Source organism: Kryptolebias marmoratus, linkage group LG3, assembly GCF_001649575.2.
Source record: "Kryptolebias marmoratus isolate JLee-2015 linkage group LG3, ASM164957v2, whole genome shotgun sequence".
Classification (NCBI taxonomy): domain Eukaryota; kingdom Metazoa; phylum Chordata; class Actinopteri; order Cyprinodontiformes; family Rivulidae; genus Kryptolebias; species Kryptolebias marmoratus.
In genome coordinates this window covers 9,286,394-9,299,279 of record NC_051432.1, presented here as the reverse complement: position 1 = coordinate 9,299,279, position 12,886 = coordinate 9,286,394, and the positions used below count along the sequence as shown (strand labels likewise).

The window sequence follows — 12,886 nt, the reverse complement described above, 5'->3', positions numbered from 1 at the left end:
GGTATGTACTGGTAATGGTTAGGGTTAGGGTAAGGGTCAGGGTTAGGCTGTAGTTAGGGTGTAGAAATGAATGGAAGTCAATGGAAAGTCCCTGCAAAGATAGAGACATAACATGTGTTTGTGTGTGTGTGTGTGTGTGTGACTGCAAAGAGATTTTGAACTGCTGACCATGCTGATGAAACTTAGGCCTGTTGCTGTGACAGCAGGCTATATGTCATCGTGACAACTGGGCTAGTCCTGATTGAGATGGAACTGAGACACACACACACACACACACACACACACACACAAAAAGATGACTTATTAAGACTTCAGTTTGTTGTATCTAAGAGAACAGAAATCCCAGAAAGTGTGCTCAAAAGCCTACCGTTTCCTCAACAAGAGCAGATATCTTAGACTACGACTGCGCTTCAAAGTAGTGAAGCAGTACCTGCTGGGAGTTGGAGTCTTTTGAGTGAAGGAAAAAATAGGTCAGAGCGAATAAAGCTACAGGGAAGAGGAGCTGACTGACTATCTCTGCTGCGAGCATGAAATAAAAGATGGTGACTCGGAAGGAACACCAGTCTGACATGACTACTAGCAGCAGACTGAAGCGTGTGCATGTACGAAGAGGGAGATGCTGAGAAAGTTGTGGCTGTTTTTGGGGGCTTTGCCGTGAAGCAGCAAAGGCCGTGTCACTCTCTGCGACCAATGTGGCGGTGAAAGACATGCACTAAAAGACTTCGCATGCCGAAGGAGACGGCTGGTCAAGTGCACTTATGCAGCTGATGAAAATGTGCCACACAGGAGCAACATCGCATTTAGAGTGTGACAGCCTCGGTTAGCATGCAGTTCCACGCCAGAGTACAGCTCAGCAGAGGGGGAGGGGAGAGCTGCGAACGTCTGGAGCAAAACATATACACATGCTCCGCTCCCCCCCCACCCACCCTCCCACCAAGCAAATAACGCCACACATGCACGCCGTCATAAACGGACGACTGCACACGGCTTCTCATAATAACCAGACAAGCAGCATGCAGAGATCACGGATCCCTTCAGCAGATCATCACAGAAACTTCATATCCATGTTGGACGGGACACGCACATGCCTATAAATTTGCACAAGCACACTTACAGAGGCACACTCGGACAGCGCTCAAACTCTAACCCCACAGTGTAGCTTCCAGCCGACCCCGACAAATGCACCTACCCTCGTAATTGACAATCACAATGGCCAGCATATAGTCTTTCCCCAGCATCATAGTTAGCTAGCTGCCTCTCACACAGCAAAACCTGCTGCTGTAATCAAACAGAGAACCCCAGACAGACAGAAAGAAAGAGAGAGAGATGGGGGAGAGAGAGAGAGAGGAAGAGAGCGGAGAAGAGAGGGGACACAGTGAGAGAGGAGTGAGGAGAAAAAAAAAAAAAAAAAAAAGAGGAGAGAGCAATCATGTGGGAGAGCACCCAGACACCTCCAGGCAGAAATTCTGAGAGATCCTGACGTGAAAAGAGAGGCATAGGAGAAGGGGCAGAAATGGTGCTTGTGTAAGAGAAGTGCAAAGAGGACAGGGAAGAGAAAGAGAGAGACAAAAACAGAGGGACAGGCACAGAGAAATGGGAGCGGGGCTGTGCAACCCCTGCAGCTGAGCACGGTTTGTTTTTGTTGTCTCCGTCTCCTCTAAACGGAGCGGCAACCGCTCGATCGAAGCCTCTGCTTAAACAGACATGCACCTGAGCACGAGTGGTGCCAAATTAACGGATTAGCACAGGTATGCTTAACTGTTTCTATTAATCGCCTTCTCCCACTTTTTCCACCTTCCTTTAAGCCTGTCTTTGTTTTCCTGACAAATGTCTTCCATTTGGCATCTAGGGAAGGTGCAAGGAGGAGCACAGAGGGAAACACGCAGAAAGGCTGATGAATGGAGACAAAAATGGCAGGAGACAGAGATACTGAGGTCCAAATTGTATTTGTACAAAATAGGTGGCATAGGGAGAAATAAATGGCATCTGACTGACATAAACCAGAGACTTCTACTGTTGCATTTATGGATACTAAACTTCATTTAAGGCCTTTCTTTAAAAGGAATGAAAGAGGCATTCTTCTGTTCTCATCTTGTTGATGTTCATGATTGCGTCGAGCGGCGTCGTGCTGAACTCTTAATCCACAGAATAATCCAACACACAGTAGTGAAAACACAACTCTGTCAGTATCAGTGACAGCAGTCCTGCTCTAGTGGTGCATGTAGCTCTGGCGGGGCGGTGACAGTAATGTCATCAGAGAGCGTGCACAATCCTACAAGGCAGTTTGTTGTGACAGCACAGGACTGTCTGCCGACTTGAACCCTGACCCCATCACCTGGAAAGTGATCCTCCGTGAGGACACTCTTCACAGGAACGACTGGTACGCGCTGACTGAGGACGAACGAGGCCGGCAGACAGACATGTGCAGGAGAAACACGCCTACACGATCCCAAGTGTCACATCGGGGTCAGATCTTTTTGTTTTGCTTTTATTTTAAACTGGTACCGAGGTAATCGAGCTCTTGTTAACTCAATCCCTGTTGTTTTACGTGAGCAGCGCTCAACAAAAAGCTATTAGCACAATGCTAATTACAACGTCGACACAGGCGTGCATTAAAGTACCTCTGAACTACTGTAGCAAAAATTACAGTATAGAACAATAACATACACACAGCATGCATTTTTCTCTTATGGACCAAATACAACTCAATGTCACAATGTTATTAAAAGACAGCTCCTATAAAAAAAGTTTAAAACAACAGCAGAGTAGCTGACAAAGGTAAAACTTAAGCATTTAATGTCTTTATGGAAACATTATCGTTAGTCGATTTACAGTAAGTTACTCAAATATAATCATGATTATTTTGATCACTATTGACATTACAATTATTGAAATCAATTACTCACTGAGTTTAGAAACACATTGCATTTACTGCACCCAAAGAACAGCCGTTTGGCTTGAATATGAAATTTGCCTTCATAGTTTCTTAGTAATAATCCCATTAAAATAACTCATGTAGACTAATTGTTGGGTGCATAATCACGTAGGCTACTGTCTAAAATATTATACACTAAAAATAAATTCTGCAATATAGTGCACTTTTAATAATTTGTAGGACCTTATGAAGTCTGTGCTAAACTTTCTCATTCTATTTGTTCTTCTAAGTCTATGATTTGTGCTCCAACATATTTTCACCAAAAAGTGTTTCATTATGTACAGCAGTAGATTAATAAAATCTGAGGAATTAATGGATAAAATATTAAAAATTCCTTCTTTTTGTGAATTACAAGTGCTTCACATATGAAACTAAAGTTTACTTTTTATTCAGAAAGCAAGACAAAATAAGATACTCACAAAACAGAATGTACAAAAAAACAAATTTGATTAATTGCACAGCCCTACTACTATACAGTAATCCCTTTTCAAAACTGTACTTTTGTTCTAGCTTCTTCCATTGCTTATCAGTAAATACCATTTAAAAACATATCTTTTTGAATTCACACACTATGGTATGAGTTCTGACAGAATTTTAAAGTAAACTACAGATAAGAGGACACTGAGATATAATCTTAGATCAACCAGCAGAGCAGTCAGACCTACGCAGGTTCAGAAACAGCTGCTTGTAGAGAATGAGGATGCACTGACGCTGAGACGGATCAATCTGAGAGGCCAGTGAGTCACCAAAGAGCTGGAGCAGAAAGCAGCACACCTGCAGGAGGCCGTGCCAGAGGTGAAGGCCGCTGCTCTGCAGGAGATAAAAGCACTTCATATGGCTGGCATCAAAACACAAGGTGAAGAGTTTTAGAGCCCTGAATAAATTTTGGACCCTAATGTTACTCAAATATAATTACTTGAGCAGCCCTTTAGCTGAGGTAGGCAACAAGCGAGTCTAAACCACCGCAAAACAGCTGATGACTCATTGGATTTTCTTACAGTCTGCCTCTACGTCCTGCAGTAAAGAGAGAAGGCTTAAACCAAAAGGCAACACAACAAATTTATATGTTTTTACTAAATCTAAACATAAAGATTCCCATAAACACAAAATAAATGCATTTCTTCATAATAAACTCCATTCTTTTCATATAAAACTGAACGACTGTTTCATTATTACTGATGCCGATATAAGCTGATGAACTGCACACATAATATTTGATAGAGCGGGTAATGTTTCTGTAGGCTGCATTCACATTGTTTTCATGGAAAATATGTGGCCTTTAAATTTAACAAATAGGAGCTTTTCCTTCATAACGAGGAGTCCTTATTAGCTTTAAATATTTTATTATCTTTCCCCTTTTCTTTCTGGGAGAATAGTAGATTCTAGTAACCCCTTTAATCCTTTCAAACTTCACAAAATGCTTCATACTGCTGTTGCACGCTTTGCGACCTGGTCAGCAAACTATTGTTTTTTCTGCAAATAAAAAGCCATAGTGTCAGCTCCAGGTTTTGTATTAACCTGTGACTTGCCTCCGTGCCCTGGTCACATACAGACATGCACAGGATAGAGATGAAACGGCTTCCTATAATCACCCATGAGGTTACAAGGCCACTTCCTGTCCCAGGGGGGAGACCAGGAGATTTACTGTGAGCTGTAAGTGTTTGTTATTCTGTCCGAGCAATGCCTGAGTTCTGTCAACGCGACACCCTTCACACACACACACACACACACACACACACACACAGAGTCGCTCTAAATGGAAACGTCTCATCAGCTGTGAAGATGGTGAAACCACGAAACAGCACACAAGAAAAAACAAACAAGATGAAAAAAAAAAACCACCATATGAGGTCTACGCTTTCCTGCCAAGAATGCCAAACAGCAGTCAATAACAAAAGCTATAAAAGTTTATTGCAGTGAGCTGTTAGCAGCATGGATTTGTGTACCTGTCTCTTCAGGTGAGTTGCTCTCCTGGGACAGGGTAGTCCAGCTCAACTCTTCATCGCTGGGGTTCAGATTCTGGATGCGGTTCAAAGCGCAGTCCGTCTTCGCTCCAGTCCTTCTGTCCTTCTTCGTCTCCGGGGAGGACGAGGAAGAGGAGGGGCAGGAGGCGACGGAGAGCAAGGGAGCGTCCTCCGGGCTGACCTGGCGCGGCGGGGAAACGGGGGGAGGCGCCGCAGGGTTCTTGCCTGACTGGAGGAGCTTGAGGTTGGAGTCAAGATCAGAGATGAGTTCAAGGACCGGAGAAACTTCGTGGCCTTTCACGGGGGATTCACTTTTTAGCATCAGCAAAGGTTTCTTTTCCTCCTCTTCCAGGTCCTCCTCCACCACCTCCTCTTCCTCCGTCTTCATCTTGGACATTATTTCTTTTTCAGACAGAATGCTGATGTCATCGGTTTCTTCCGCCTCAGTGTTCAAGTCAAAGTCCATATCTGCCATGCTGCTGTTCAGTTTGAGCTCCACGGTATTATCCACGTCCGACTCCGTTTTCTGTTCAGACTCCGAATCGCTGCTAGCTTGTGGCTGCAGTTGAACGTCTTCCTCTCGGTCATTGTTGGTCAGAGAGTGACTGTCGTGCTCCTCTACTGTGTTGACATTGAGTTCGTCCGCTACAGTCTCTGAATTACACTCAAGGTCCGATGGGTCGGGTCCAGTTGTGTTTTTGTTGTGGTCCTGACCAGCTTTACGGAGCTGGTTGACCCCATTTTTGGCCAGTTTGGGATTATTGGGGTTGGAAGACTGTGATGGGGACAATGATGGCGATGACGTAGGTGGCGCCGCTTCTCCAAGGCCCATGGCAGACTGGATACTTGTGAGCGCGTACTTTTTACGACACTTGGGGGGCGTGGCGGAGCCCTGTTTGACGATGTCGCTGCTGAGTAGCTGGTTGTGTGAGGAGCGAAGGCTGAGAGAGGTGGGAGGCGTGGCAGCAGGGCCGTTGTGGTTCGTTACATCCACTGACATCATGGTAGCACACGACGGAGGACCTAAAACAGAATCGGAGATGAATAAGTTTAAACCCACGCGTGCATTAAGGCTGGTTGCCTTTGAGGCCTAACGGTTCAGCGAAACACTTCAGTTTGGCGTAGTTCATACAATAGCAAAAAGAAAAAAAGCAAAAGAGCAAAGGACACAAACTTGTTTGAAACTAATTTGGACCAAACCAAAACAAGCAGAAAGGTCAATTTAAATACAACTCAGCTACCAAGTTGTTTTAGAACAGAATATAAAGACACTTTATTCATCCTGAGGAAATTTGGGGCTTATTTTTAAAATGACAGTTCTTACTTTTACATTACAATCAGAGAGGCTGTTTCTACTATCACAGTTTATTTTGGTAGGATTATAAAGTGGAAACTATGGTCATGAATGAGCTCGGCTTTACAGTCACAATACATGCATCCTTCTCTACACTGATCCACTGGACCGGAGAAGATGAAAAAATGTAAAGATCCTCAGGTAGCAGAATTGTAGAAGAGGCACACATCTGTGTACCTGAAGATTCATTTGAGGACGTTTTATCTGGAAAACTTGGGGCGAGTAAACTTTAAATCACCACAAGTCTTAATTATGTGGACATGGTCCTTATTTAAGCAGAACAGCAGAAGAGAACAGCCAAGTCTGTTTCCCAACGATACAGCAGACTTACAGTTATAGCTACCCACTTTGAATGGTTGCTTTAATAAAGTTAATACAACCTAATCTGTGTCCACTATCTACTCAATTTTAAAACAAGTATGAAAATTATTTTTATGCAGCTACATTTTAAAGAGTGTTAATGATGTGCAGACAAACTCAATGTGATTTTTTTTTTACCTATAAGATAGATGATACTAGAAAAAAAAGAAACAGAAAATTACAAATATGAAAGTGAACAAATTGTTTTGTGTAAATATTTTCCCAAAATAGAAAATTGCAATTGTCTTTTGTGATTATATCAAATTTACAAGTTAATTTTGTCACAGTCAAAAAAGAAAAATACTGTATCCATATGACAGATTGTCATGTGCCCTCTGCTGTCTGTTTCTGGTGTTACTCTGGACAGATGCAAACTCTATAAATACACAAATGATCCACGTTGATAATCTTATTTCAACACATTAAGCCTGCATAAAATGTCCCAACCAGCATTGTTCTAGGTTAAAACATCACAATAATTTGTCAAATTCCTGTTTTCTGTTAAACTGTATTTTATTCACCCTAGTAAGTTTGGGTAGTGGGCGATTAGAACAAAACATTCAATCTTTTAAGTGCAATAAGCACTTCATACCTGGCAGAGGGTCGGTCATAAAACGATACGCTTCACAGTTTGGAGTTCTGAAGACTCAGCTGCAGATCTGACAACCACAGAAAAAAAAAAAAAAGATGTTAGAAGAATGAAAAGAATCCCGAGTACTTCTTGGATTGTCCTCGGAGACCACATTCAACCACGAGGAACCAAACTACAGCTGGTTTCTGTGGAAACAACATAACTCTGTGAGGCCATGATGAGACGCTAAACACCAGAGAAATCAAAATGAGAGGAGAGACGCTGAATCAAATATAAGAGAAGGATCCAAGGAGCCACCAGTTAATGGTTTGTTAGGTGCAAAAATATTCTGCGTATTGCCATACTTATACTCACTGGACCAGTCATTAAAACGCCTGCTGAAATATGCATCTAAATACCATTTATGCATGATGTGTGACTTGCATCTCCAATAATGTGCAGCATCAAAAGCTATTTTAATTTTTAAAAAAAAGCAAGCCAGATATACATTTTGACTTCTAACAAAGAAAAGTAATTAAAAAAAAACAGCAACGTATGCACAAGTCTATTCTGATAATAAAAACATATTTATTGAAAAAATAATAATTACCCACCAGAGAATTAGGGGTTGTAGAAACTGCCAAGATGCAGCAGGTCCATACTGTTAGCCAGCGGTGCCTTCTTCATCCAATCACAAGGACGTTACTGAAGCAGCAATTCAATGGGGAGAGAGAGAGAGAGAGAGACATAAAGTAGGATTAATTGCAAAGAATAAAGAAGGGGTGAGCAGAGGGAAAGTAATAGGGGTGCAAGATATCAGAGGGACAAAAAAAAAAAAAAAAAACATTAATTATTCATTTCATTTATTACCACGGTCGAGCATTAATCCTCGGGGTGGGTGTGTGTTTACCCATATACCTCACGACTGTAGGAACATAAGACCCATTTTGTACAGAGCTCATATTTCGTGAAGTCTTGCCAACAATCTGCTTACTGGAATGACCATAAACTTCATGCCACAGAAGGCTTGTAAACTCCCCCTCATTCTGCTATCAAAAAATGCCACGAACACAAAACACACACTGATGCATGTTGCAATAAAAACTCGTGAACAGTGTCCGGAGAAAATACGACGTGTAGAAACTGAACACAAAAATCTCTTAGCCCTCAAAGATGGCCTGCTAATGCACCTGGTATGACGGAGCTATGAAACTGTGGGAACATTAAGTTTTTGTTTTCTTATATTTGGCAATGACCCTTTTAGAGAGATTGTTCTGGATCCAAACATAATCCATCTTTAATAGCGACTCCATCAATTGACGTAACACAAGAAACCAAAACAACCCCATGTGGCAAACAAGTCACGTCTGCACCTGACACAGGTATGAAGAAAAAAAAGCAAAGAGAAAGGAAAACACTCATCCCGGTGAAGCATTTCTGAGGAAAGTATACAGCTGTGGTTGTGCGAGCACGGGGCGATGATGAGCGCGCACTCAACCATTACCACACGCCCACGGCTGCTCGACACATGAACACTCGTCATTTTGATTCTGACTAAGCTGAGAAAGTGACTGGTATAAACATTCTTCTTCGGTTCCACACTTCAATACAGAAAGTGAAGTTAGTGACCATATTTGGAGAAACAAGTAGAAGTTGTAACTCCTGTTACCAGGAGGACTTTTTCTCTTTAGACACTGGCTTCTGTGCAGCTAAATGGATCTGAGCTTAGTGCAAACCACTGCTCTTAAGGCTGTTTTAAAGAAAGTAAAGATATTTTAAATACAAATGAGTACCCAACTTTGACCACAGTTGGCCTTTCTTTCACCCAGGTGTTAGACAAAAAGGGGCTTTTCCTGCCAGACGCTTTTTCAACACCTGCAAATACCAGAGTCCTCAAACGGGGGGCTCAGGGGGCGAAATTTAATTTGAAAAGTAAGACGTAAAAATACATTTTACAGCCATTCAAAGAAAGGGATTGCGCTTAGCATAAACATGCTTGTTCATGCTTTAGGCCAGCCACTTTTGTTTTGTGCAAATACTGTTTGAGGACATGTCGCTATCAATATCTGGATAATTTAACACTCGGGGACCACAAGAATACAAAAACTGTGGCAAATTCCTGGTGAGAAATCTCTCAAACGCTGTTTCTTCTTCTCGTCTTTTGAACAGACGGTTAACAAATCAGTGAAATCATCGCCACCTGTGGCTGTATTGGAAACTGCAGACCCCTGAGTGTAACGCTTTGATGCAACACGAGTGGACAAACAGTTGCTTGCACGGATGCTGCAAAGCCTGAACAACTATGTTTCTGCCTTTATTCATATTGACTATCTGCACTGATACCAGGATTACAAATATGAACATCCTAGTATAAGAAGTAAAAAAAAATTAAAAAGCAAAAGGCAACAATTGCTGTGAATTTTCACACTTGTTAATTCAAATGTACAAACTATACATAGCAAGACTGTATGCTTATATAACTTTAATTTTCAAGAGTTTCTGCTCCGGAGACACCCACACTAAAACAGTGCTGTTCTTTGAGTTCACAACTGACAAACGTCTGTTTTGTCTGGCAGCACTCCATGTTACACCCACTGTAGTGAAAGGGTAAAACACCTGAGTCGCTGCTGTATAATTTTGACCATCTGTACAAACTGCGAGGCCTTGTAATGATTTAAGCTGGGACAGGTCAGATCCTGCTAAATCGGTGGTTGGATGTGATATAACATGACACAACGTAAGAGTTTAAAGGTTTGGAGGAGCCGAGAATCTTTAAGCATCGCTGGCGTTATGAGATGGATTGGTTTGTAAATAAATGCACATGAATTATCTGATTTAAAATGTACCATATAGGTCCATTCATGTCTAAAACATGAACACAAAGGTAGAAGGTTAAATTCCAGGATTAAAATGACAAGACACGCTCAGATCCTGGACTCTTGCTGTAACAAGTCTGCACTGATAGTGTTTAAATTTGACATTGTGAGAATGTGTTTCAAATAATCAAATGTATTCATCTTGTCCCTGACTGGACTCTACAAACTGGATTTAAATCAGTATCAGAGTTTGTTTTACAATTCTGCAGCTCAACAGAAAATTGTTGAAAATTGCACAAGCCTTTTTTAACATGAAAAGTTATTCCTTTGACCACATACCCGACAAATGTGAATAAAACTTGAACAAAGTTGCCTGACCTAATACAACCAGAATGGAAGTGTAGATTGTCATTGAAGCTACAAAGACTCCAAAAGTCTAATAATGATAATTACGATTAATTTGTTTCTTATTGAAATAACAATAAAACTGTTCCTGCAATCTCGTAGTGCACTAAAATGTATTAATTTAAAAATCAACACATTTTTAGACCAGGGTTTTTATCATCATCACCATCATCATCAACATATAAGTTTACTACTACTCACTGACCCAATTTAAAAAACTAATTTACAAAGTTGTCCATCACTTTGACGGACTGGGAAATTTTCCTTGCTGTCAACAAATGCAACAGGCAGGAAAATGGTGAAAACTTGTTCTGCTGTTTCATTTGTTTCCCCTACAATCACGTGGAGCACTGCTGCACTTTGCATATGTATTAATACAGTTATCATGCATAGTTTCCATTTTTCCAAAACGCACTGAGGTGCATCACCCTGTTAAAATTAATATGAACGTCACAACAACTTTCCCCATTATTCCCAAATTTCCTTATATGGCAAAAACTGTGATTGAGATTGAAATTTGATTAGTTAAGCCCTCTTAGTGATATCAAAAGGTTTTTGCAAAGAATAAAGTAGTCAAGAGAATTCATGTATTTGTAGAAACCAAACCAGTTTTACTTTCAATTTGTACTGATCTTATTCAAGATTTACTGAATGTTTTTCATCCTGTTGTACGAATAAACATAGCGCGGTCAAACGTTTATAACTGACCTTGATGAGTTGTGAGAAAGGCAATATAATGGTCTGGTAAGTTCAGCTCTTAAAAAAAAAAGCAGTCTGATTTGCCAGCCATACATCACCTTTAATCATCCGAGTCAAATAAACAAACTTTACACGACTCCAAAGCTACAAGGGGCTTTATGCAACCGGTCCCATCTACACAACAGCACTGCCCTTAACCATGTAAACACCCTTTGAAGAGTAAAATCAGAGGAGTTCCCCGTCAGAGTCACCGCTTAAACCTCACGGGGTGCTGGAGCAGCCAGCACAACAAAAAAGTATCCCTGTCCAAACGCTAACTACAGACTATAAAATATGCCATGTCATTTTGTGCCCTGAAGACAGATGTTTGAGCTGCATATCAGCAGCAGCACAGCACTGACTAAAGGCCCGACACACACACGAACTAAAACTGTAACTTTCAAACCCAAACTCCATCTGGATGAGCTGAATGCGACGCCTCTCAAAGGGCTCCCTGCAGTCTTCTGCTGCAGACGAGGGCATTCGAGCATAATTACAGAGCCTCTTCGTGGGCAGGGCAGAGCTGGCGCTAACACAGAAACAGACACACACACACAAACAAACAAACAGTGCGTATGAATTGTGAAAGGGAGGGTGAGCCTTCCACATGGGACTCACTTGTAAACAGTCAAAAGCACCGGCAGAAAAGCAGACACTCCGAGGCACCTACGGTCACCACTGAACTAGGGGAGGGCGCAGGCAGAAATGCGACCTACATTGTGTCACGCAGCAGGACGGTGACCTTCGACATCTGACACACTGGCCAGCTTCCCGACTCTGAGCTGTGCTGCTCATGAGTGTTGGTGTCGCGGATAAATTAGGCAGTCTAGATAAAACAACAATAAAAAGGCAGCAGCTGCAAAATCTCCACCCCTCTCCAAGTCCCCGTTTCCTTTGTAGCCGCTGTCACTCAAAGTCGGGACCGAGTGGGGATGTGAGGCTTTAATTCAGAGGCCAAGTGGGCTCCTGCCAACAGTTTGATAGGCCTCTCGTCATTCCTTCACAAGTTTCCTCTACATTTTCTATTCACTCTGCCAATCCCACTTGACTTTCACCTTCTCCTTCGCTCCCCTATCCTCGCTCCATTTCCTCCAATCTTCAAGCCGCCACCACATTAGTTATCTTGTTTTCTGCGTTTTCGTTCCTTTTTTTTTTTCCTCGACGCCTTTTCTAATCAAAACTGAGGAAGGTCTGCAAAGACTCATAAAACTACCCATTTCTCTCCACTAGCCTGATTTATAGCCATCTACCTTCCCCTCCTCTTTCCTCTCCCTCTGCTCAAAACCCCATCTGTTACAAAAATAAAAAATAAAAAAAAGACAAGACATAGGGAGCCAAACAGCAGAAGTTAGATCCCAGAGCAGGAAAAAGAAAATGGATATAGATGCATGGCGTAAGCAGGAAAATCACGCAGAGCAGAAAAAGCAGCTGGTTGTTTTTCTAACTTTTAAAGTAGGATGTTAAAGTGTACGCCAGCTGCACAATAGAAGGAAAACTTCCAATTTTTTCTTGGCTTTGTTTCTGTTGGCAGCTGAAAAGATGAGGCATTTCATTTTTGTCTGGAAACTACTCCCAATGTGTTAGCAGCACGAACAAAAAGAAGAAGAAATGAAATGAAATTCTACAATGACTAGACTGCTTTTTACCTTGTCTCTATTAGTCTTAACATATTTTGAGTGTAGAAAAATGCACTCTTGGGCTCTTTGTTTACCGTCCTGCTGATCAACTCCTTACCGAAGCCAA

General features: G+C 41.8%; 1 protein-coding gene across 8 annotated transcripts in view; it reads right to left on the bottom strand.

Moving 5' to 3' along the window:
• The window catches only part of apbb2b (amyloid beta (A4) precursor protein-binding, family B, member 2b), a 48,826-nt gene that overhangs the window by 21,170 nt on the left and 14,770 nt on the right, over window positions 1-12,886 (bottom strand). For 7 of the 8 annotated variants that reach the window (XM_017406017.3, XM_017406035.3, XM_037974708.1 and 4 more), the window contains exons 2-4: window positions 7,799-7,889; window positions 7,206-7,272; window positions 4,882-5,922 (exon numbers count right to left, since the gene is read on the bottom strand). In XM_017406017.3, the coding sequence (XP_017261506.1) occupies window positions 4,882-5,922; window positions 7,206-7,224 (1,060 nt within the window). In that variant the 5' untranslated portion in view covers window positions 7,225-7,272; window positions 7,799-7,889. Of the gene's footprint in view, window positions 1-1,189; window positions 1,307-4,881; window positions 5,923-7,205; window positions 7,273-7,798; window positions 7,890-12,886 lie in introns of those variants that run through there. The other variant, XM_017406068.3, reaches the window with a different exon arrangement.